General features: G+C 35.8%; 1 protein-coding gene across 2 annotated transcripts in view; it reads left to right on the top strand.

Moving 5' to 3' along the window:
• Positions 1-4,677: 4,677 nt before the first annotated feature.
• Positions 4,678-26,075, top strand: part of LOC141449593 (protein yellow-like) — a 109,304-nt gene continuing 87,906 nt past the window's right edge. For both annotated transcript variants that reach the window (XM_074119153.1, XM_074119152.1), the window contains exon 1: positions 4,678-4,833. In XM_074119153.1, coding sequence (XP_073975254.1) covers positions 4,831-4,833 — 3 coding nt within the window. In that variant the 5' untranslated portion in view covers positions 4,678-4,830. The remainder of the gene's footprint in view (positions 4,834-26,075) is intronic.

The following is a 26,075-nucleotide window of genomic DNA, read 5'->3' as shown; positions in this document are numbered from 1 at the left end:
ATCACGTGCGCGAGTTTTTGAGAGGTTCAAGCGTTTCCAAGATGGCCGAGAAGATGTCGGAGATGATGACCGCCCTTGTCGCCCTTCCACGTCCAAAACGGATGAAAATATCGATTAAAATTAATCAATATTACTACCGTGAGGGTTTTGCTCAACTCCGTGAAAGAGTAAGGAAAAAACGAACCGATTGGTCAAGACAGCGCGCCAGCTCACACTGCATTGTCTGTCAAGACGTTTCCTGCCAAGTACAACATCCCAGTTTTAGACCATTCGCCTTATTCGCCTGACCTGCCCTCATTTGACTTTTATCTGTTCTCCAAAATCAAATCTGCATCAAAAGGAACACGATTTCAGTCTGTTGAAGCTGTGAAAGAAAAAGCGGCATGCGTCATGCAGGAGCTCACAGGAAGACTTCCAGCACTGTTTCGTACAATGGTAAATTCGCATGGAGCGCTGTAGGGAATATTGAAGGTGATAATAACTAAATATGTATACATTTAAAATAAAATGTTTTACAGCATCAGTCTCTTTATTTAATACCCAAAAATAAAATAAAATGTGGTTTGGCACACCGTGCTGGTTAAGACTTGCATCCACCATCAGATGTAGGCTAATCAGTTTGGTGTAGAGAATTCGACTCCACTTATATTTCCGTCTCACACTCCACTTGCTGACTGAGCAAAAGAGGGTAATTGATGAGTACACGTACAGTTCAAAATGTTATTGATGAGTAAAACATTTTTGTGAAAAATAGTGAAAGAAAATCGATGGAGAATTTCAAATACTTTCTCTTTATTCTCTTAATCGGAACTTGTTTAAGCAAATATTTAACGACAATTCTCTCAACGTATACTAATAATTCTAGCTAGGTAACAAAATTTCTGTAACCTAGATAAACCTAGTAACCTAGTAAAATGAGTGTTTAGTATGATGTAACTTCCTGGCTAATTAATTAATTTTTTTTTTACATACATTTTTAGCAGCAATTAGAATAAATAAATTGAGAGACTATGAACACTGCAATTTTAGATTGTGAAGAATTTAAACGCTCTTTTATTGTTCTTAGTTCAATAGTTTTGTTTAAAGCTTGTAGTCTAGAGTCTAAGTTAGAGGCGCATGCTTTAAAACTTAGATATTCTAAGTTTGTAACTCCAGTTAATCCATAAATTTTAAAATTTGTAAAATAAAACAGTATTAGTTCCTCCATTCCTTCTTTTATAATTATTGCCTAAAAGAAACTAAAATAAACAATTTTTTATTATAAATTTTCGCTAATTACATTTATTATCTACAAACAGTTTCATGATAATGTCTATTTGTTTCACTTAATGTAAGGTAATAACAATTAGCGCAAAAGAAATGAATTTTCTTTAAAACAGCATTTAAACATTCATTATGTATAAATTATAGCAACTCTCGCAACTTCACGCTAACAATACCAGTCTACTTTGGTGGTATTGTGACTAACAATAATATAAAACACCCAACAGTGATTATATTTAGTATTAAGCTGTTAGCTGTCAGTGTTAAGCCATTTTAATGGTTATACGTGGCACTTAAATAGAATCTTGCACAATTAGCTTTTGTACGCATTTTGTAAAATAACATTTTCTTATATAACCTATACTTAGACGTTCCAAATTGAGAGCATATCATCACACTGCCTTATAACTGAAATGTGTTTTGTAGGTTGGGGATTACAGCATCACAAATATTCGGTAGATGGGAAATGTCTAAGATAAATTATATTTGTATTGCTTTTAGTTATTAAATTTAATTGACTTTTCGCTCATTATTGCTTCCTATTTTTGTAAAAATGAGGTATTGATTGAAGGACAAATTTCGGAATATTCTTTTTTTCGAGATATATTTCTGAGCTGCCCTGATGAATACCTTTTCTGAAAGGATGTATCTTATAAGAATATGATCAATAGTGAAACTGGATGTTAATGGTGTTAACATAATCAGAAAAAGTTCTGATGTCCTCTCAGCATTAATTAAGAATGCTGAAAAGTCTTAGAACAGAATATTTTTTAGGTCTTGCGTCTTTTCTCTGACTTCCTCTTTTTGAAAGCTCTTATGTATGTTCTATTAACATATATCGCTGAGAAGTTTTGTTTTTAAAAAAGATTTTAGAAATAAATAATAATTGCATGAAATGTTTTTAAGAGAAAAGAGATAAATTGTAGGAAAATATTGGTACCTTTATCCAATTTAAACATCCTATACTTCAGGTCTTCAGGAAAAGAATTCCTTGGCTGCTTGCAATAGACGAGATAACCAAGCATTCTTGATTTTTCAGCAAAATTAATCATCGAATGTGAGTTATAAAATAATTGGCAAGCCCAGCATGTCGATAATGCCTCATTTTTTTAATGTATAAAAGAAAAAGTTTACATTAAATTATCTAAAACTTTTTCATAATATTCGATCGAATTCTTATTGGAAAAATATACCTATTTTTTCATACCTTGGAGGTGTTCAACACTAAGTCCATTTTTTCAAAATTAATTTTTTTAATCTTTCTAATACAAAATTATTGTTTTTTATGAAAAAACGGCAAATCTTTCATTTGCTCTCTTGTAAAAAAATTTAAAATGTGACGTAGTGTTCTATACCTCCAGAGTACTGATTTATTAAAAATCATTACTTTTGGACCAGATCAAAATACATCAACAATACCAATAGCTGAAACTAAGTGTTATAATTGCAGTATAACAGGGAAGGTTAGAACTTAAACCGGAATCCCTTCATAATTCATATTGAGAATAAATTCAGCTTTAGAAGATGAATTTCAGTATGGCATAGTGTACTTACAGAAAACCATTTTCTAATGAAAATATGAAAATTGAAGAAGAAAAGTTCATGAGTTTTAGCAAAAAAATGTTTTAAGAGTTGAGTAAAAAAGGGTAATGTAAAAAAAGTAATTACCTATTTTTCAGGCAGGCTTAACGTCCAACTACCAATTAGGTGTCGTGGACGAAGGCGACTAGCAAACATATTTTACTGTAATTTCTTTTTTCTGCAACCATGTAGCAATTTTCTCATTACTCAATTAAAATCAGCTGTTTAATGCCCAACTTTACCTCACTAGTGGGGAAAATTCCCATTAGTGTCACTTTTCTCACTAGTGAGTGAAAAAACTATATTATGCTTCCTTGATATAAGAAGTTTTGTTATTAAATATTTTCTGTAAAACTTTAATAAGCTTATTTAAATTTATTTTATCTAAATAATTAAAAAACGAATATTAAAAAAATAAAACAAAAATTGAAAGGAATATAGAAATAAAACTAATATATTAATAAATAATTAGATATTTTTAATTATAACAGTTAAAAAGGTTATAGTGTTACCTTATAGAAATTTAAAATGGATTCTAGTGATTCCTGTTTAGTTTTTTTTTTAGTTAATAACCCTAATGGTTGCAGAAAAAATATAATATTTAACTCGAATGTAAAGTATTTTCCTCACGCTCGTGCGTGCAAACCCTGCCTCGTGTGAGGAAAAGTACTACTTTCCACACTTGTTAAATAAATAACTATTATTAACCATTATATAAAATCTAAGGCCTAAGACCAGGAATCGAACCCACTAAACCAACAATACATGTTAGCTTTACAGGTCTCGCCTCTAAACGCTCGGCTACTGTGGCGCCTAATAATGTTCATTTAATGACGTACTATGGAAAAAAAAAGTATGTCAAGAGAAAATTAATTATTTAGTTAATAAAATGGGATCTGTTTTCTAGCTAAAATATCAAACATGAGATTCAGCAATCTAGCTGCAATTTCAAGTATACATATATTATTATTACAAAGTTCACCATTTAGGAGAAATGGACCAAGCACTTCAGAGCGCATTCTAACTCTTGACCAAAATGCACATTGGCACTCTAAAATACTATTTCTGAATATCTGTAACTTTTTAGTTGTAACAATAGATCTTTTAGTTCAGAATAAACCAAGGAAAAAATGGGAAAGTCAGTAGGCTTCATGAATGAATAAAAAGAGAGGTCACAAACAATGATAGATATACAAGAACACTTTCCATTGCTTCTGACATTTTCTGAAGAAATTGGAGTCGACTACAATATGATGATCAAATTCCTTAGAACAATAGAAGCTAAAACAAGATTTAGAGCTAGACTGAAATTTGTTTTCGCCGAAATAATGTTGCAGGAAAGCATTTAAGCTGAAAACCGAAGGAAAGGCCAAGAAGATATTGGGCGCGAAGTGTTCACAAGAAGAAGGGTAAGTTTGGGAGAAATCTCAGTAGTAGGCTTCAGTTGAAGTACAAGGAAGCAGCACCAGCTGTAGAAGGGATCTCAAATTCAAAGGCTTTAAGAACTTTTAAGTCTTCAGTAGAAGAATATAATATATTTAGATTTAAACTCTTTCATTTAACAAATCTAACGTTAACAATTAACGGTTTTAACCTGCATGAGATCCATAAAATGTTTGAACGAATACAGTAACGCATTCCCTCGTTCTGCGCCTTGGCCATTCCGTGTCTCTACCAAAATAGTATTCCTAGAAACAAAAAATCTATTTTCGTCCAGTGCTTAACAATGGAATTGTATAAGTGGTGAAGAAAATCAAAAGGGGGTGACCTGAAGGCCAAGGTTACACTCAGCTGGCGAAGGAGAGAAGGGAGTTCAAACGGAACTCCCCAACACCAGGGGGTGGGGTTATTAGTTAAAGTATACAGAGGTTCGTTGTAGGGGCAGTGAGTCTTGACCAGTGTTGTCGTTCGTGTGACGCTGCTCGTCCAAATTTAATATTTCAGTTTTCTAAATACGCTGGAAATTTCCCTCTTGGATACCTCATAATGGTGAGTTTGATTTATGTTTCTTATTAATAGTTACATAATTAAATTAGTAAAATATTGAAACATTGTACGCGTAAAAAAAATATTTTTAAACATCAATGTTTTATCGCAAAACATAAAAATCAGAATTAGTACAGAAATTAAAAATACCGGTCAATTTATCTCAAATTATTTTGGCAATTTCTTTAAAAAAAGTGTTCTTATTTTCAGCTACATATCTCATGAAGTGATAACCTTTAATTCCTAGCCTTGTTATAGTAAACAATAGAGGTTCTTGTTTACGATTCAATCGGAATGATATATTATTTACAATATTTGCAATAGTTATTAACAACTAATTTATATTTCATATCTAACATTACAATGTTACTTTAATATTTCGCTGCTTTTGATCAAACAACTAAAACTACTTTTCGAAATACTTAATTGATTTTTTTAAGGCCAATTATTAAGCATACAAGTTTTGAAAATCATTTTGTTCATTGGTATCTTCTACAAAAAAAAAAAAAAACAAATGTGGGCTGTTAATACTTAAGGACTATATTATTTATGTGAACTAAAAATTACTATTAAATATATTAATTTATATTAATAAATAAATAAATTCAAAAGTAAGAAATATTATTGCCAATTCCGGTTATAACTTTTTTTAAAATTTATTTTTCGCCAAGCTTACAGCCTTAGGGACTAGCCTACCTTCAAGCCCTACGCTTGAAGACAATTATTTATATTTTTAACATGAAAGGTATTTTTTTCCTTTGTTATTGGCTTCTTGAGCCAGCAAATCAGCCATTTACATTCTTCTTTCGAAGCTTCTTTGGTATATTAAATGTTTATAGAATTATCTTGTTGTTTGTTATGAACTCAAAGAGCTCTATGTATATGCTGCCATCATCAGCTGCCAGAATGGTATTTAAATTGGCAGGTAATCCAGTCGCTATCACAGCCCTCCACAATCGTTCTCTTCCTTTAGTATTATTAGCACAATCCAGGATTAGATGGTTGGCGTCTGCTATTATTCCAGAAGTACAGGAACACTGGTGAGATGTTTCCACAACACTCCTGGGCTAGATGGTGCGGCGAATAATTTGTGGTTAAACCTCATTCCAATGAGTGTGCTAACAAACTTCCTATTGTTGTTTTTGTATCTGTAAAACCTTGGTCTTTTGGGGATACTCGATTGTATGGCTGTGTAAAATGTACATGAAAGGTTGGAGTGTCTTCTGTTCTGACTTAGCTAAATAATAAGCTGAATGTGAGTAAGTCCCTAGGACGAAAGCTTAGCAAAAAATATATAAAAAAAATAATGACTGTAATTGGCAATATTCTTCCTTTTGGATTAATGAATCAGTCATCAAGAACGATTAACAATACGATACATTTTCACCTTTATTAATTTTATTTTTTAAATTTTATAGTTATTACAATTATTTTCAATGATTTTCCTAAAACTGACCTTATTACTAAATTGATGCTATCTTTTGAGCTCATAACCTGTGGCTTTTTTTTATTCCATACACCCGTGGGTATTAACATTGAGGTCTTTTGATGTCAATGTTGAGTCGTCTGTTCTTTTATTGAGGTTTCGAGGAAGTTTTAGGTGCAAATTAAGCATAAGATAGCAGGCAACGTTAACTACGCCCAAGGTATGGGCATTATTTTTAATTTATTATTGTTTATGATGAAAAAAAACAAAGTTCAGAAAGATAGCCATTACTTCACAAATCCACTTACACGAATATCTCGTGTTAAAGTGACTCGAAAGATTCTGTTCTTTTCTAATAACTTCTTGTTCGTCTTATTTCATGGCTAATTGAGATTTTCGCCACTACAGTGATTTCAACTTAATGGTAGTTTAAGGTAACTTTGTTTTTAGTTTTCATGAAGCATGTGCTGAGGTTAAAGTTCATAACGACCTCATCTTTCAAGAATTTGCCAGCTTCCATGTTTCTACCAATTAGATATAATTACAATCTAATTAATTGCTACTAATTACAGACAAATTCTTTGAATGACACACTCTATGAGTCTCTCATGTCAGACTTTTTATTTCAATTATTATGTTTAATTTTATTTCACTTCCGCGGCCATAATCTTCTTGATAGAATATGAAAAATAAAATTATTAAAATAGATAACTTTCTGTAAATCTTGGAAGTCCTTCGCCAATGAATTAAGCAATATAATTTTATACGATTACGCGTTACGCCTCTCACTAGTAACACTGGGCTTTCCAAAAGATTTATTGACAAACAAGTGTAAAATCCTTAATTTTCTCCTTTGTTGAATGTTATTATAGGAGCAGTGCCGCAGCGTACTATTTTTACTAATACCATTCTATTATTGCTTTGAAAAATTTCTATACTTAATTTCCGTTATCTAAAATTTTCTATGAATCATATAAGGAAATGTCAATTTTACGCTTATAAGGTATTTTGTTTTTTTTAATGGTGACAAGGTTACGGTTAAATAGTACGTAACCAATCAAAGAGGTTAAAATTCTTATATTTATTTTCGCAGACGTACCTGTGATTATGGAACCTTCGTGGTAGACTATTTTCTACCATCCGTATTTAGTTGTACGCTTATATAATTTTGTTACTACTACTTGTCATATTTTCCTGAGACCCTCGCAAGATCAGTGAACTAGTAGAACTGTGTCTCTTTCTCAATCTATGATCGCTCTCGACCAGACCATCGATTCATATGTCTTCAGAGTCTGCTGTTAGCCCTTTCAGCAGCCACTTGGCCCTAATTAAGTGGTGTAATGGGCATTAAATACCGAACGGAAGGAGAAGAAGACAACCTGTCACCGGAAAGTGATTGTTTTATTTTTAGGCAACTTTCCAATAATGATCCTTAAATAGCCGCTTAAATATAGTTTGGATATATATACCAGATAATATTAGAGAAAGGAAAGTACATATTGTTACTTCTCTTTTCACAACACATAAGCAGAACATGCAGAACTCTTTATTCACTTGTTGTATTGGTTGTGCAACAGTGTGCAAGGGAAAGAGATAAAGTTGTCCAGAAATGATGCAAATGACGACAACCATCTAGAGATGAAAGCTGATAGATCACCTTAATGGCAGGCTCTCTGCGATTAGGAGATCGGAGTTAGGCATTGCAGTATTCTGGGTATCATATAGAAATCATCAGACAGTTGCGAAGGCTCTCTAGATTTTATTTAATTTAGACTGCTTGGCTAGAAGTCAGTAGATGTTGGATTGTGTAACCGTAGAACTAGGTTTCGTACCTCCATAACAAAAGGTCCTCTCCTCTTTGCGTACATTGCAATGAGGAGGAGGATTTCAAACATGTAATAATGATATGTCCACGTTATGTGGTAGAAAGGAAACGAATGTTTGACGATATATACAGGTATTTAGATGCACCATTTCGCTACGAAGACATAATATTCTCCACCAACATCTATGTGTTTAAATCTATAGCAGAGCTAGCAATGAAAATGAGTGTATTTAAAAGTTATAGCCGATTAGAATGAATGCAAGAAAATGATTAGAGAAGTATTAATTTCGGTTAAGCTATAAGGATGGCAGGAATATAGAGTACTGATCCATCCATTAGTTGTAGTAAATGTAAATAGTTGTATATAGTAGAGGAATGAGTGTGAAGCGAATGTATTTATTAGTAAGAATGGAGAGTGAGTGATATTCTAGTGATAAGCACCTAGACGAAGCTGGCTGCATGGCGAAAGACAATGCCAAAAAAAAAAGCAAACAAAAAATACCTCCGTAATACCTGCTAGAAGAGCAGTATGCAATATTCTTTTTGCTTCAATAGAAGTACAAATGAATACCAGAGTTTCAGTTTCCGTCCATTACCTCACTTATAAGCACATATAAGCTGTTTAGGGGCGGATGTTGGTCTAGTGGTCAAGAGCGTGGCTTTGTAAGTGGGAGATCCCCAGTTCGAATCCCGCGTTTGGCTACTTTGTATTTGTTAGAAAAAATTGTGTACAGTAAAGTATGAGCTTCTATGCCCTCGTCCTCGACACCTAATTGGTAGTTGGACATTAAGCCTCGCCTGAAAAAAATAGGCGGTTACTTTACTTTACTTTAATATTTGTATGCAAGAGTCAGATTTTAAGTCGAGAAGATTTTGTAAAATTTAGGGCATTAAGCGCTAAAAACAATTTCAATCCTTCTTCCAACGTAAAGCAAAGTAAAGTAATCCAAAACATTATTTAATTTCTGCAAAAAGATTTAGAGCTTATTGTTCAATCTTTAGCCGTTTGGACGAATATTTATTTTTATTTATTATATTTTTATCTACATATATTATATATGTTACTACTTACCTTCACCTTAACTTTACCTTCACCTTAGCTGGTCTAAGCAAACAAGTATTCAAACTGTCCAAGTCTAGAGAAACTGGGCTTCCGTTAACCCGCCCAGCTTTCTGGAGGTACAGTTTGGCGGTTCTGCTTGCCAGCAGTGGGACTTCATTGCCGGTATAAGCACAACTTAAATTGATGATACAAACTTACAAGCTATTCTTATATAAACTATTATATAATGCTTTTCTATTCACACATTTTTTACCAACAGCTGTCCGACCGACAAACTGTTACCAACTTAGAAAATATAGATACTACCCAAGTCACGTGCTCAGTACACCTGATGTTTTTTTTATATGTTCAATTATAATAGGAACATATATCTGCAAATATGGAAACAGTATATAATTAAATGCATCAATTATTCTTACTGAGATTAACATCTTTGTATACTAGTTTGTAAATATCAATTTCAGATTAGATAGTATAACAGTACTATCTAGGAGTTAGTTTTTGAATCGCTCATATTTTTCAAAAAATTTATAAAAAATTTGATCGTGATTTAATTTTTAATTATTTTTATTGTAAGAGGATAATACATCCTTTTTTAAATAATTGAATTACCAAACTGTACTGCCATTCATAGATCTTGTCTCAAATAGCTGAAATATTAAGAAATATCGGATTAAAATAATTAAACGATTATTTCGATCTGCAAATAAGTTTCCATTTTTGATTTTATTTTATTTTTTGGAGAAAATCAAGGTTTTTTTATTAATTTGTAATTTATTTTACGCTTAACCTTGATAAGATTATAACTTAATCGTAACTTAGCTGTCTTTCTTCACTACAACCTGCGTGACTTAATTTATTTTGTAATTTACAATCTGTATATATCGTATACAACAAGTGAATATGAAGAGTATGATGAACTGGTGCGGGAGGAGAGACGCTACCCAGCGGTAGCACTCTCTATAGGAGAGAGGAGAATGTGAGAAAGAGAGAGGAGAGATAGGAGAATAATGATTTAGGTCCTCAGCCTACAAGGAAGTCGCGGGGCCACTGGCGATTCAGTCGGCGAGGAGTATTAGGGATGTCAGAGGAAGCGAGAGACAGTACAAGAGGATTAGAGCTAGTCGAGAGAGCAGTATGTAATTTTTGGTATTTCGTCTTGGCGAGTTGGTGTACGAAGGGGATGTTGAGATCGTTGTGAAGAGTGAGGTTAGTCACGTTGAAAGGAGCGTCAGCTATCTGTTGGAGGAGTTTTGACTGAAATGTTTGTACAGTCCGTATGTTTGTAGGTTTGGCTGAACCCCACTGTAAGTCTGTAAGTCCACATAGGTTTCAGAATAGTGTTGTATATTAAGCGTTTGAGTTCAATGGGTAATTTGGAGCGTCGTCCAAGGAGTCTGTAAAACAGTTTCGCACGTTTTGTGCATGTTGTGCGTGACAATTTAAATCCGAATTTCCGCTACCAAAATACATTTTTTCTGAAAAAATGTTTCAAAACAAAAGTAATAGACAAATAAAAAAAAATGGATTAGTCCAGGTACTGCGTACAAGTTCGGATACAGTTTTATTTCAGGGTAGTTTTGTGGGACAATATTATCCCAGTAATTCCTGATAACCTTTTTTTAATAGGATTACACTGAGATGGGGCTTCGGGCTTAATTACATTGTTACCGAATAAAATTCGGAAACAAAAATTGGTAACCATTTTAATTTCAAATAATGTTAAATAATTGGATTTAATGACAAGTGCATGCCAAGAATACATTTATGTGTACGTATTGATATGTACAATAGAGTATAATAGAGTAAAGTTGGACTTAGGTTTGTCGGCGAAGATGTAAACACAGCGGCGCGTGGGGGGGTGCGCGGAGCTCGCGAGAGAGATAGTGTGAGTGAAGTAGCGCTTGAGAGAAGTGGTGCACTGGATTCCCTTTTTATCGGCTTGCCGGATGTGATTTTCTAATTTTTTTCGTATTAGGAAAATTGGGAAAATTCCGTAAAGTGAGTGCGTTACTAGTGGCATAGGACAGCCCTCTGGTAAGGTTTCCCATCGAGGGGATTACGCTCTACGGAAGAAACAACGGAAAGGGAAGAAGGAAAAGCACAGGAAAATCTTCATGTGGGATCCCGAAGAAAGAAGACGGCGCTTCGGAACACTGTAAATAGTCCTTTACTCTATTAAAGAAAAAAAAGCCAGGCTTGGGGTGAGTTTTCTGTTATTTTGAACATTTAAATAAGATAATTTCCCGTGTAGGAGAAGGGTTCTTACAGGCTATTTATAGTTACAGAATTTTATTTCTTTTGTTTTATTCTGTATCATTTTTCCTAGTTTGATTTATTGTGTTGTTGTATATAATTTTTTTTATATTAGGCTTTTCTTTTAGAAAAGTAGTTTCTTTTATTATTTGTAATTTCTTTTCATTTTAATTGGTTTAAAAGTTTCAGGAAGCTTCCGGTTGTGTTTTTTTTTTCCTTAAGAAAGGTTTTTTTTCAATGATAAATAACAGTTTTCATGTAAATACGTTTTTTTTGTAAATATGCTTTTTTTTTATTTAGGGAGTAAGATTGTTGTGTCCAGATAGATTATTAAATACCTAGTTACGTAATTAACGTAACGTTCGAACTGAACCAGTAAACAGAGCTGCATTTGTCATTATTTTTGTTTTTTTTTTATGCTTAATAGTTTTTTTTGTTATTATACGTATTACTTACTCCCACTTGCCTTTTTGTTTGTTTTTTTTACCTTCGTCCCCTTACCCCGTGGATTTCGCCGTTTGCTGCGGAAGTCTATTTTTAAACGGCGTGGCGCCCAAGCACCACATATACACCTATATATTTTCTTTTTTTTGTTTTTGTTGATCTTATTTTACTTTTCTTGGTTTATATTTTTTTTGTGTGTGTCTACACCTCGGCCCACCCCCGTCTCCACGGAAGCTACGCCGGGGCAACGGAGTGTAGGGTAACATATTTTCTGGCGCCCAACGTGGGGCATAATAGAAATAATTTCTTTCTAAAATCTATTTTACGTTTTAATTATTTTTAAAATAATTTTATTTTAAGAAATAGGTCCAAATAATTGTCTCGCCTAAATTCTTTTTCATTTTCCCGACTGTGGAAGTTATTTATTTTTATTATCAATCTAATTTTGTTCGTGTAACCTGACTTAGTTTAACAAATAATTTTGATTTTTGTTTTGAAGTTTTGTTTATTTACTTTTGCCTGTTTTTTTTTAATAACATACTCAATTTATTTACTCAAGTATACGGTATTAAATTATATTTTACTTATATTGATATAGTGGTGCCATTCTTAAATATTTTATTTAATTCCTAATTTTCATTGGTCCTTTTCTTTTTTAAATTTATTTTCATGGATCCTTACAGATTATTAAAGGACGAGTTGGCCTATGAGCTAACCATTAGGGCTATTTCCGGTGAGGGTACAGTCCCCGATTTAAGAAAACGTTTAGTTAAGGCTCTGCAATCTAAGGTACTGCCTATCGGAAGACTGTTTTCTAGTCTACCTGCAAAACAGGAATTTGCACTATGCTGTCGGAAAGTTGAGGCTCTTAGGGAACAAACGGAAGTTATTGCGGAAGATGATCCCAACGAACTTAAGCGACTCAATACTCGACTTCTTCATGTTAAGCTCCGTTTAGAAAGGATCACCGAGCTCGAGGGTGATGAATTACAGGAACAGGAAGCTATGAAGGAGGAAGTAGGCCGGCTTTTGAGAGATATTAAAGAACTTCACGTAAAGTCTGAAGGGCAAATCCCACAGATGCCATCCGTATCAAAGGTAGGAACATTAACCACCTCTGCAATTTCCACGGAAGTAGATGCCAGTTATCATCCAACTCAACCACAGATCACGCGTGAGCCCAGCGGCGGGAGAGACTTAAAGCTCGACCGATGGGGCCTTAAATACACTGCCGATGACCACGAATTGTCACTATGCTCTTTTCTGGCAATGGTCGAAGATCGAAGGACAGCCAAGGGAATTTCTAAACATGAACTTTTCCGTTCGGCCAGCGAGTTGTTAGGAGGCACCGCACTTGTCTGGTATAGGTCAAAGCGGGACACAATAAGTAGCTGGGATGAACTCATAGCTAGGATGAGGCAAACCTTCTTGGATCCAGACTACGATTATCAGTTGATGGAGGAAATTCGCAAGCGTACCCAAGGACCTCAGGAAAGCATAGCGATCTACATTGCGAGGATGCAAGCGTTGTTCGCCCGACTTTCCAGGCCTCTCACTGAGGAGGAAAAATTCGAAATCATCAAGCGCAATGTAAAAAGAGAATATCGCGCGCTGCTTCCTTTGACATCTTCAAGTAATATTGAAGAATTGGAGACGGTGTTGAGAAATCTGGAAGTTGGAGCTACCATGGCCTCTCGCTATGAGGAGCCACCTCTTAAGGGATCCTTGGAGCCTGACCTTGCCTATCGCAGACCACCAGGGAAAAGCGTAAAGGCGAATCCGATAGTTACACCCATCACCTCCCCCACACCATCAGCGGAGCAGAAGAATTCAAGAACTACATTGAGATGTTGGACTTGTCATCAGATCGGCCATGTATCTAGGCTGTGTCCACAAAGAAACCGAGTCGAAGCAAGCTGCCCACACTGCAAGAAGTCGGGAAACGCCAAGGCCGACCGAGCATAAGTGGACTGAGCTCGAGTCGTGCGCCAAAGATGTCCACCACAGATCCGGAGTGGCGTGAATGGGTTTCAGTGGTGACAAATTTTATGCAAGGCAAAACTGCGAGACCACTACTTCAGATGGCAGAAAAGCAAGATGGAAGGCCGCATTTGCGAATTTTCATCTTCGGGTTAGGGTTTACAGCCTTGTTAGACTCAGGAGCCACACGTTCGCTTATTGGAGGAGCAGGTTGGAGAAAGTTAAAGAATTTGGGACTACCTTTGAAAAAAGAAGGTTCACTAAAAGTCACGACAGCAGACGGAAATCGCTGCGAGGTTCTTGGTTCGGTGGAAATCCCTGTGGAATTATCTGGAAAGATAAAGATAATTGAATTCCTCATAGTCCCTGCGTTGGTGAATTCAGTAATCTTAGGAGTGGATTTCTGGGAATCTATGAGTATTGTTCCAGACTTGAAAAATAGGAAGTGGACCTTTAGTGAAACTGTTAATGAGGATGTCCAGGTTTCTGCGGCCTTGGTAGAAAGAGCGAATTTGACGCTAGAACAAGAGAAAGATCTCCATGATTTCATGCAAGGTTGGCGAACAATATCAACTAAGTCAGATGGCACTGATCTCGTACAGCACACAATCGATACTGGTGACAACAAGCCCATAAAACAAAGGTATTACCCAGTATCTCCTGTAATCCAGGCCATAATCAACGAGGAGTTGGACAAGATGTTGGAAGCCGGGATAGTTGAACGATCCTCTAGTCCGTGGTCCTCGCCGGTTGTTATTGTGAAGAAACCGAATGGCGAGCACAGGTTTTGCGTCGATTTCCGAAAGCTTAATGCTGTCACAAAGAAAGACGCGTACCCGTTGCCATATGTGTCTCACATATTGGATAAGTTGAGAGAGGCGAGGTACCTATCATCGTTGGATTTGAAGTCAGCGTATTGGCAGGTGAAGGTGGAAAAAGAAGACCGAGAAAAGACAGCCTTCACTGTTCCGGGAAGAGGTCTTTTTCAATTTATACGCATGCCTTTTGGTCTCCATAATGCCCCAGCGACGTGGCAACGTTTGATTGATTCCGTCCTAGGACCAGAGTTGGAACCAAAAGTATTCGTATATCTTGATGACATCGTTGTGGCAACTCAGGATTTTAAAGACCATCTGGAGACATTGGAGTTGGTGCTGAGAAAACTTCAGGAGGCAGGGTTAGCGGTCAACTGGGAGAAGGCCCAAGTTTGTAGAGCGGAACTAAAGTATTTGGGCTACATTGTGGACCAGCACGGCTTACACGTAGACCCGGAGAAGGTGGCTGCCATATTAAACTTTCCTCAGCCTCGTACGGTCAAGCAAGTCAGGAGGTTCTTAGGTCTCGCTAGTTGGTACAGGAGATTCGTTCCGCATTTTGCCACCATAAGCTCACCTTTAACAGAGTTGACGAAAAAGAACAAGCGCTGGAATTGGGGAGAGGATCAAACCAGAGCGTTTATGGAACTTAAAAACATCTTAGTTTCTGCGCCGGTGCTGACTTGCCCTGATTTCAGTAAGCCCTTCTTACTCCAGACGGATGCCTCTGCTTCGGGATTGGGAGCCATACTTTCCCAAGTGTTTGAAGATGGGGAGAAGCCAATCGCTTATGCCAGCCGGAGTTTGACGAAAAACGAGAAGAACTTCTCTGTAACGGAACAGGAATGTTTGGCTGTGCTGTGGGCAATAGAGAAGTTTCGTCCATACCTGGAAGGAACAGAGTTTAACGTGGTAACCGATCACCATTCTCTCGTCTGGCTCCTTAACTTAAAAGACCCTCAGGGGAGGCTAGCCCGCTGGGCACTGAAGCTGCAACAGTATTCCTTCACCATCCAGCATCGACCTGGGAAACAGCATGCGGCGGCCGACGCATTATCCAGGATAAATGAAGAGCTGGTGGGAAGTATTGACCTAAGTTTTGATGACGTGGATGAGTGGTACGCTTCAATGCTCCGCAAGGTGAAAAAAGAACCAGCTAAGTACCCGAACTGGAGGATAGAAGAAAGCAGGAAGCTATTCAAGCGAGTGGCGGAAGGGCAAAACAAGATGTTGAGCGACCAACTGTCATCTTGGAAACTTGTAGTTCCGAAAAGACAACGTCTTGAGGTACTGCAAGAGTACCATGATAGTCCACTGTCCGGACATCTGGGAAGTTGGAAAACTCTCCAGCGAGTAAAAGAGCAATACTATTGGCCTGCAATGGCGGCAGATATAGCGCGCTATGTAGCCAGATGCAGCATCTGCCTCCAAAACAAGCCTTTGCAACAACAACCTGCAGGACTAATGGGCAAATCTAGACTTGTCGCCGAACCTTGGCAAGTCATTTCAACAGATCTAATGGGACCGCTACCTCTGTCATCAAAACAGAACCGATATCTTTTGGTGGTAGTGGATTACTTCACCAAATACAGCATCCTTCTACCCTTAAGGCAAGCTACTGCAAAGACTGTCACCAGGCTAATCGAAGAACAAGTCATCTTACGGTTTGGAGCTCCTCAGCGAGTGATATGCGACAATGGAACGCAGTTTGCCAGTCATGAGTTTAAAAATTTAATTGTAGATTACGGTGGGAAGATCTGGTTTACGGCCGCCTACCATCCACAGGCCAATCCAACCGAACGGGCCAACCGCGTCATAAAGACGATGATGGCATCCTACGTCAAGGACAACCACCGGACTTGGGATCGGGAAATAGCCAAGCTCAGCTTTGCTCTGCAAACAGCGGTGCACGAGGCCACCGGGTTTACGCCGGCCTATCTCAACTTCGGTCGAGAATTGAAGAGGTCGGGTAAAGAATACGCAGAATTGGACTCCAAAGAAGAGATTCCTGGGAGTAGTAGAGAGGAACGATTGGAGCAGCTAGCAAAGATGCCGCTTCTTTTCGAAGAAGTTAAAGACCGTTTGGCGAGGGCTTACGAAAAGGCAGCAAGAAATTATAATCTACGAAGAAGGCCTGCCAAATTTCAAGCCGGTGAAATAGTCTGGAAGAAGAGCCATGCGCAGTCGGACGCGAGTAGGTACTTCGCAAATAAACTTGCACCTAAATTCCAGCAGTGCAGAATTAAAAGGATGACGTCAAACGTAATTGCAGAGTTGGAAGACTTGGAGGGCAGGCCCTTAGGTTGCTGGCACGTGGACCAATTGAAACCCCATCCCCATCCCACTCCCTAATCCCGTTCCGTTCATTTCCTTTTCCATTCCCGACGTTCCTCTCCGGAGGCAAGGGGGGAATTGTTACCGAATAAAATTCGGAAACAAAAATTGGTAACCATTTTAATTTCAAATAATGTTAAATAATTGGATTTAATGACAAGTGCATGCCAAGAATACATTTATGTGTACGTATTGATATGTACAATAGAGTATAATAGAGTAAAGTTGGACTTAGGTTTGTCGGCGAAGATGTAAACACAGCGGCGCGTGGGGGGGGTGCGCGGAGCTCGCGAGAGAGATAGTGTGAGTGAAGTAGCGCTTGAGAGAAGTGGTGCACTGGATTCCCTTTTTATCGGCTTGCCGGATGTGATTTTCTAATTTTTTTCGTATTAGGAAAATTGGGAAAATTCCGTAAAGTGAGTGCGTTACTAGTGGCATAGGACAGCCCTCTGGTAAGGTTTCCCATCGAGGGGATTACGCTCTACGGAAGAAACAACGGAAAGGGAAGAAGGAAAAGCACAGGAAAATCTTCATGTGGGATCCCGAAGAAAGAAGACGGCGCTTCGGAACACTGTAAATAGTCCTTTACTCTATTAAAGAAAAAAAAGCCAGGCTTGGGGTGAGTTTTCTGTTATTTTGAACATTTAAATAAGATAATTTCCCGTGTAGGAGAAGGGTTCTTACAGGCTATTTATAGTTACAGAATTTTATTTCTTTTGTTTTATTCTGTATCATTTTTCCTAGTTTGATTTATTGTGTTGTTGTATATAATTTTTTTTATATTAGGCTTTTCTTTTAGAAAAGTAGTTTCTTTTATTATTTGTAATTTCTTTTCATTTTAATTGGTTTAAAAGTTTCAGGAAGCTTCCGGTTGTGTTTTTTTTTTCCTTAAGAAAGGTTTTTTTTCAATGATAAATAACAGTTTTCATGTAAATACGTTTTTTTTGTAAATATGCTTTTTTTTTATTTAGGGAGTAAGATTGTTGTGTCCAGATAGATTATTAAATACCTAGTTACGTAATTAACGTAACGTTCGAACTGAACCAGTAAACAGAGCTGCATTTGTCATTATTTTTGTTTTTTTTTTATGCTTAATAGTTTTTTTTGTTATTATACGTATTACTTACTCCCACTTGCCTTTTTGTTTGTTTTTTTTACCTTCGTCCCCTTACCCCGTGGATTTCGCCGTTTGCTGCGGAAGTCTATTTTTAAACGGCGTGGCGCCCAAGCACCACATATACACCTATATATTTTCTTTTTTTTGTTTTTGTTGATCTTATTTTACTTTTCTTGGTTTATATTTTTTTTGTGTGTGTCTACACCTCGGCCCACCCCCGTCTCCACGGAAGCTACGCCGGGGCAACGGAGTGTAGGGTAACAACATGTTGAAGAGATTTATCGATAATAGAACCGTTCAGTGAAATCGTATTTTTGGTTTTGATGACTTTTAGCATTTTTTTTGTTCAAAGCTTATTATTCTGTAAGTTTCAGTTTCTTTGATCTGTGGTATCCCCTCTCGCTCTTAAAAAGAACTCTCGTAAGATTAAACGCACTCATAATCCGCAACATCTAATTCAGTATTTGGACATCAAGGCTTAGCCTGAAAAAATTGGCATACTTTTCTTTAATTACTTTACAAATCAAGATATCACTTTTTACTCTAAAGAAACTCCAGGACATCTGTTTTCCAAAGGAACCTTTTTTATTTTTATTTTTTATAATTTAATTTACAACTGTCTCGTAGAGCTGTGTAGATTTTCTTTTTGTTGGTAAGAGACAATTTGGAGCGTTTGTCGAGGAGTCTTTTGGTCATTCGGTAACGTAAGTAAAGTTCCTATCGCTTGAGTCGAGTATGGGGGTTCCAAGTAAGGCGCTTGTCTAGGAAATGTCCAAGATAACGCACCTTATCTGCCGGAGGAATAGGAATATGGTTAAGGTAGATTGGTGGGAGTACCTTGTGATTGAGGGCAGAGGTTATGTAACGAGATTTAGACTCGTTGACCTTTATTCTCCATTTGCGAAATCATGGTCCGAGGATATGAAGATGAGACTGGATGGATCGGATTGCGTTCACTGGATCTGAATTATGGGATAGATGGCCGTATCATCGGCGTACGAATAAATTGTAGTGTTTGGATGGAGCGGAAGATCAGCCGTATACAGGGTATAGAGAAGTGGAGCGAGAATACTTCTCCAAAGGAACTGCATCTAGAAAACTTGATGCTTATACTTGCAACAGTAAGACATTGTAAGAAATCTAACAAAAATGATTCTGATTGTTTCTTGATAATGGATAATTTGGAGAATACCTTAGTCACTTCGCTGAACTCTTTATTTATTTATTTTTGGTATCATTATAAATTTTAATTCTGAATACTTTCACTTTTAGTATATTTTACCTGGTAGACTGGATGAGATTAATTAAAAAGGATTCCCTAACAGGAGCTGTAAGAGAAAGTAACTCTCAATGTTACCACTAAAATAAAGTGCGTAATTATAACTTCCTGCTTCGCCCTATTTATAACCGGAAAGTCATCTTTATTCGGATGCATACGATCCATTTTATCAATTTTTTTTTTTACCTTGTCTTATCGTTTGAATCATACCGACTTTTGATCATGAAATTCCAAATGGCGATTTAGATTTAACAATCAAAAATGTCAGCAAGCAACCTTTACTCTTCGGCCTTCATCAAACTTTACTCAATACCACTAATCTCTGCAGATATAGTTCGCTATCTTGGATTGTTCATGACTTAAAGACTAAAGTGGAACCATCTTACTAAACTTAAAAGACTGAAATTGTACCAACAAAGTAAACTTTTGTACCGCTTAAGTATAATTTATTACAGCAAATCAATAAAATGACATTTTTTACTAATTCCGAACTTTAAAGTTTAGTTTGCTTGAACCTTGAGTAAGTTCATAAGTATAACGACACACAGTTTAAAACTGTAGAAAAGAAATATTACATGGGGGTTTCAGGCTAAGGCATTGGGCCTAGGCTACCAATGTGCTCTTACCCTACTCGATAGAGAACCCTAACTCTATCACACTATCACATTTTATTTTGTTCGTCTTTTAAACAACAAAATTTTGGTAGTAATGTTTTAGAAAGTTTGATAATTTGTTGATTAGAATTAACATAAGTAATTAATAATTTATTTTAGCGCAATGATGATTTATAATGATACAAAACACAGCCCTTGAGTTAAACAGGTTTAGTTAGTTCTTACGATGAGTTGGTAGAATCAGTGAAGCTGGTCAGATGACCACTCTGATAACAAGACATTTCAAATATTTATTAGCCTACCTGTTCCACTCAGCTAAATAAATGAAAGTTTGGAAGAAACATGTTGAGATTAATTAAACTGTGCAGCGATTTCTGAATCAGATAACTAGGTGACTTTATAAATGGATATCCAATTTCTCCATATAAACGTGTTTATTTTATGTCTGAAGATGGATGAAACTGTTGAGACTTGGTCAGAGACGTACAGAATTTACTAATATTGTTCAGCATTGGCGAATCCAATCCCTACCTACTTTCGGCGAGTCCTGGCCTCCCTAATGAGCATCCACCATCCTGCCCTATCTTGTGCGGCTGTTTTCCAGTTGGAAATCCCCAAAAGTTTTGCGTCAGCTGCCACTCCATCTACCCACCTCAGCCTCGGCCTTGGCCTTCCAGCCCTTCTTGTTCGGTGAACAGTCTCTTCTAACACTTTCCTTGGGATCTCAGATTCCTCCATTCTAGCTAGGTGGCCTGCCCAGCTCAGCATGCCTGTCTTAATAACTTTAACAATATCCACTTCGGCGTACAAGTCGTATAGCTCCCTATTCTTTCGTATTCTCCAGACTTCTCCCTCTTTTACTGGGCCAAAAACTCTCGAAAATGAGCAAATCCTTCTTATCTGTCATTTGAATTGCCTAGAAAGGAGAACCTACTTTTCATGTACTTCAGCAATCCAAAATAACACCTGTTAGCCACCGCGATCCTTCTTTTAATTTCTGCGGATGTCTCATTCAACGACTTTATCTGAGATCCAAGATAAGTAAATTCATTCAGTCCGTGACTACTTTACATTACTCGTCCAAACCAAGGTGACCTTTCTTCCAGTTTCTTAGAACCGAGCACCCCTTCTGCTACCTCGGCAATCGCTTTTTCTAAGCCAAGCAATAACTAAATAGTGGTCGGTATCGATGTTAGCGCCTCCGTAGGTTCTAGTGCTTAACAAATTAGACCGATGTCGCGCACTAATCAGAAGGTGACCAATTTGGTTATGAGTTAAGCCGTCTGAGGATCTCCAGGTAGCCTTATGTATATGGCGGCCTGGGAACAATGTGCTACCTACTACCAGCTCTCTAGATGAAGCGAAGTTAACTACTCTTTTACCGTTGTCGTTATTATTTCCATGCAAGCTATGAGGCGAATCCAATTATATTTCATAAATTTCTTAGTACACGGAGCAACATCTGAGATTATTGGCGCCCGGAGCTATTTACAGTGCACTGCCGGTCTCCGAACAGTGTTCTCTCGTTACAGACAACCCTGCCCATCACCGGACAGTTAGCTGTAAGAAGCTCATTGAAATAGAAAATTTAAGGGTCAGCAGCTGGATTCGAACCCGGGTCCTCCGCGCAGGAATCCATGCGCTAACCTCATAGCTAATTTCTCCAAGGTATTGTAATAGGCTTATAGAATCATTCCTTTGAATGGTACAGCAAATATAGCCTCTCCTAAAGAGGCCCTAGTATTCTTCCCACTGTCACACCACAACCTAGCGATTGCATCGCCAACCTAAAGGCTAATTCCGTCTCTCCATGATACTTGCCTTTAAAATAGTTTCGGCATTCAGCCGGCAAATTTGTCTGTCCCACATTGTAAATAGCTATTATTTGTAAATTTTGTCTGAATTAAAGAATAAAAGAGAATTCTACTTCATATTCCAGTTTAAAACATTAGTAGATTAGTATGTGTCCTACTTTCTCATAATAGATAATGTTATCGAGCTATTCTTATTAAATTTTCCTTGTTTAGAAAATTAATACGCAATACACGAAACACTTTTCACAGGCTAATTGCTTCAATATCTTTTTGTCCATCAGTAATTATTTTTGTTCATGCATTGTCTCAATATTATAATTTTAATCAATGAATTAGTGTTTAATAAAGTGATATTAATAAAGTCACACGACTTACCCTTGCTACTATTCCTAAACTTCCAACTCATAATTTTTGAATTCGAACTTCGAACATTCGAACCATACTTAATTCTTATCACTTTAGAAGAAATGTACCTACTCCTTGTCTCAAAAGAACTCTGATCAAATTTTCGGGAAAACTTGGAAATTCAATTCTAAATTTTCATTATTTTCTCATTTATTTATTAATTATTATTTTTTATTCATGGAGCGTAAAGGTTTTTTTTTTTGTAAAATTGTTGATTGCAATGTTTTTAACCGTATGGACGTTCGGTTGAACCCCGCTAAATATAATTCAAATAATATCAAAGTTCAAAGCATTAGATTATTAATAGCGAAATTTATGAAATTGAATGAATGAATGATATGAATAGTGAAATTTAGCGAATTTATGTAAAAATTATATAATTCGAAGGGGGCCGCCACGGTAGACGAGCGGTGCGAGACCTGCGAAGCTAATATGTATTGTGGTACTGGGTTCGATTTCCGGTCTTAGATCTTGGATTTTATTTAATGGTTAATGAAAGAAATTTACAGTAAAGTATGTTTGCTAGACGCCTCCGTCCACGACACCTAATTTGGTAGTTGGACGTTAAGCCCTGCCTGAAAAAATAGGTGATTACTTTTTACTACTTACTACTTAGTAGGAAGAGAAAATAAGAATCTGGTATGAAACTCACATAGTATTTACCTTTACTATAATGATTAAATAATTCTAATCGATTTTTGGTTTTTCAACTTAGAAATTATTACCTGTTTTAGAGGTCATTCTTTATATTACCATTCTCAGGAATTAAAAAACATTTTTATTTATTGAAAACTCAATTTCAACAATTTTATAGAGTTGTTGAAGTAATGCTCTTTGGGAACAGTTATCGAACATATGAAACAGTTTTAGAAAATAACTAATCTTTTAGAAAAACTTCTAAAACTTATTTCATTTTTTAAGCGATGAAAGACGTAGTTTTAATAGAGTGATAGAGATGATTTAAGTCTTTGTCGAACTAAACTGTGCAATAATGCAATAAGAGATAAATACAAAAAACAAGCAATGCAGTAAGAAAGAAGCAATGCGCTTGTTGGGAACTGACGGGTGCATTATCTCACAGAATGTAACAAAGCATTCAAAAATATTTTTTAAAAAAAGATGAATTGAATTTTCAGACTTAATCAAGCAGAATTCACTTCTGAAGTGGGCAACTGAACAAGGGCAGGATTTAATAAACCTGCATTTGAATGCCAAATATTTATGTAGTTAATAAAAAAAGAAAAGCTTAATTTTTTTCCAAAAATATTTTGGGCAGGTTCAAAAGGAAACCACACAGCTAATAGTGCAACACTTAAAAATTTTATTTAGCATAAATGATTAGCTTTAATTTTCATCAAAATAAATAATTATTTTATGTATTTAAAAGAAAAAAAAAATAGGATGATGGCAGGTTTAGGTGGGTCCTGAAAATTTGGCAATAAACGGTCCTGTATTGTTAACCTTGCAGTAGTTGCATATATAATGTTGACATTCTGTGCAACAATGTCCCTACTTTCTTACTGGACAGTCAACTTTCCCTCGACTAACTACGAATGACAAATGCTACTTTTATTATAATTACTTTCCTGTATTATTATTTTGCCTTGTTTACATTAATTCACAATTTTATTTCGTGAGTAAATTGTGTAAAAATATGGGGCACAGAGAAATCGCAAATTACATTTTTAAAGTATTTAATTATTACTTTCTCTTACACTTTCATTCTCTTGGATTTCTCTTTTTCAAAATTTCTTTAATTCAGGAGGATGATTGGTCTGTAAGATGAACCAAGTCAGGAGCTCGCCAAGTACAGCTTTCCATGGGAGAAACCTCTAACTAGTTTCAATCTTGCCCCACAACCTTAGTTGATTAGCCGGGGTGTGACACTTCTTAACGACAAAATGCAGATTAGAATTGCGTGGCAATAAAGACGATGTCTTCATAGGAATGCAGGATATGAAGATGGTTTCTTCCTGATCTTCGCCTGAGAAAAATCATGGCTTTAAAGACTTGTTTGTGCAGTGCCTTAATCTGAAGCTTGGTCTTGCACTATTGGAGCACCTTCTTGGAGCAAGGCCAAGGTGGTTATTCCTTAGTGCTCTGTAGCTTCTATCGGTATTATCTATTTTCTAGCCAACAACATCAGGCCCAGGGATACTTCGCACGGTATTTATTTTGTTCGAAAACGTTAGGTACTTTAGAGTTTCTCCATGTGAGTGAGTTAATGGTATTTGGTTTACATGTATTTTAACAGATCTCTTTAACTTTTGTACATTTTGGCTCAATTATTTATTACTTTATTTTGTATGGGGAGCTGTTTTTGAACATTGATTGGTCTTACACATTCACCCAGTTTTTCAAGTTGATGGTTTCTGCAAAAATCATATTGGTTCTATTGCAATTTTCAGAAAATAAATGATAGTTTTTTTTCAACTATTTACGTGTGCAATATGTCGGGAGTGTATTTGTGCAATAATTTGTGTTACTAAATACAAATTCCCCTAATTATCTCCTTAACAAAAACTTACAGTTTAAAAAGTTAAGTATAAGGGTTGATTAAACGCCAAAAGGTACACAAATCAGCAAGTACCCAACATTTCATTCAAGCTTAGTTGATATAATTTAAGTAATTTTGCTGCATTAACTTTTCCTTCACATTTTTTAGAATTTATTAGATGTCACAGACCCTTATGCTGGCCAGTTCGTTCATAATATTATTTGGTTATAATTATGATAAAATGTATATTATATCTTCGTTTTTAAATAGGTACTTTATTTTAACTCTATTCCAAATTATTCTTCTGATTTATCTTTAATATGCCCTTTATTCTGAAGTTGTCACATCTTATACATGCATGTTAAAGTAGAAAAAGACAAAGTTAGAGTCGGCTACTGTTTAAATTTGAATCACGGAGGATTTAAAACAATATTTCAGACTTGAATTCGTCTTACCGAAATATTCGTGAGCACAAATAACACACAGTTAATAACAAGTAGATTATTCAACAACAATTATTCATTTCTCAATTGTAATTTAATTTTACTTACAGTAAAATACTGGAATAATTAGCTGTCCTAAAAGTATGCAATACTTATTTATTTTATATTACATAACATATATATAACATTGTGAGAAGAACAGCTACATTGAGAGTGTGATTGAAGAAATCTATATTATTTGCGATAAAGCCAGATAATTATTACCTATTATTATAAACGTTTGACTACTACATAAAATAACAATTACTTTAATCGAAGAATAAACTTAAACAGACGATTTTTATTAAAAATAAAATAATCGAAATCATTGATGTATGTTGGTGTAAGCATTTTTTTAAAAAAGTTTTTAAATTTTGTAGCCTCGTATTTTTTTTTATTTTTTATAACGTTTTCTTTTTAACCTGTAATTAATAGTTTGATTATTATAGATTAATAGATATTACAGTCAATCTACAGTGCTACTTGAACAAATTTTTTGTAGATGAAAATGGCCAGCATAAGGGTCTGTGACATCTAATAAATTCTAAAAAATGTGAAGGAAAAGTTAATGCAGCAAAATTACTTAAATTATATCAACTAAGCTTGAATGAAATGTTGGGTACTTGCTGATTTGTGTACCTTTTGGCGTTTAATCAACCCTTATACTTAACTTTTTAAACTGTAAGTTTTTGTTAAGGAGATTTTTGTACCTTTTGGATAGATTTTCATTTTTGTCTATTTTGCTAAGTTACATATCTGCTTTACTGTTTTTTTTAAATTTGGAATAAGCAATTCTATCATTATAACCTGATAAGGTGTTAAGTAGGAACCGTAACTACCACTGGAGAGATCTTTTTAAAGAATGATTATAGTTGCGGTCCCCAAACCATCCTC

The sequence above is a fragment of the Rhodnius prolixus genome, unplaced genomic scaffold, assembly GCF_049639745.1.
Source record: "Rhodnius prolixus isolate KJV_2025 unplaced genomic scaffold, Rpr scaffold_2, whole genome shotgun sequence".
In the NCBI taxonomy this organism is placed as follows: domain Eukaryota; kingdom Metazoa; phylum Arthropoda; class Insecta; order Hemiptera; family Reduviidae; genus Rhodnius; species Rhodnius prolixus.
Note: the sequence above shows the minus strand (reverse complement) of the source record. Positions and strands in the feature narration are given on the sequence as shown.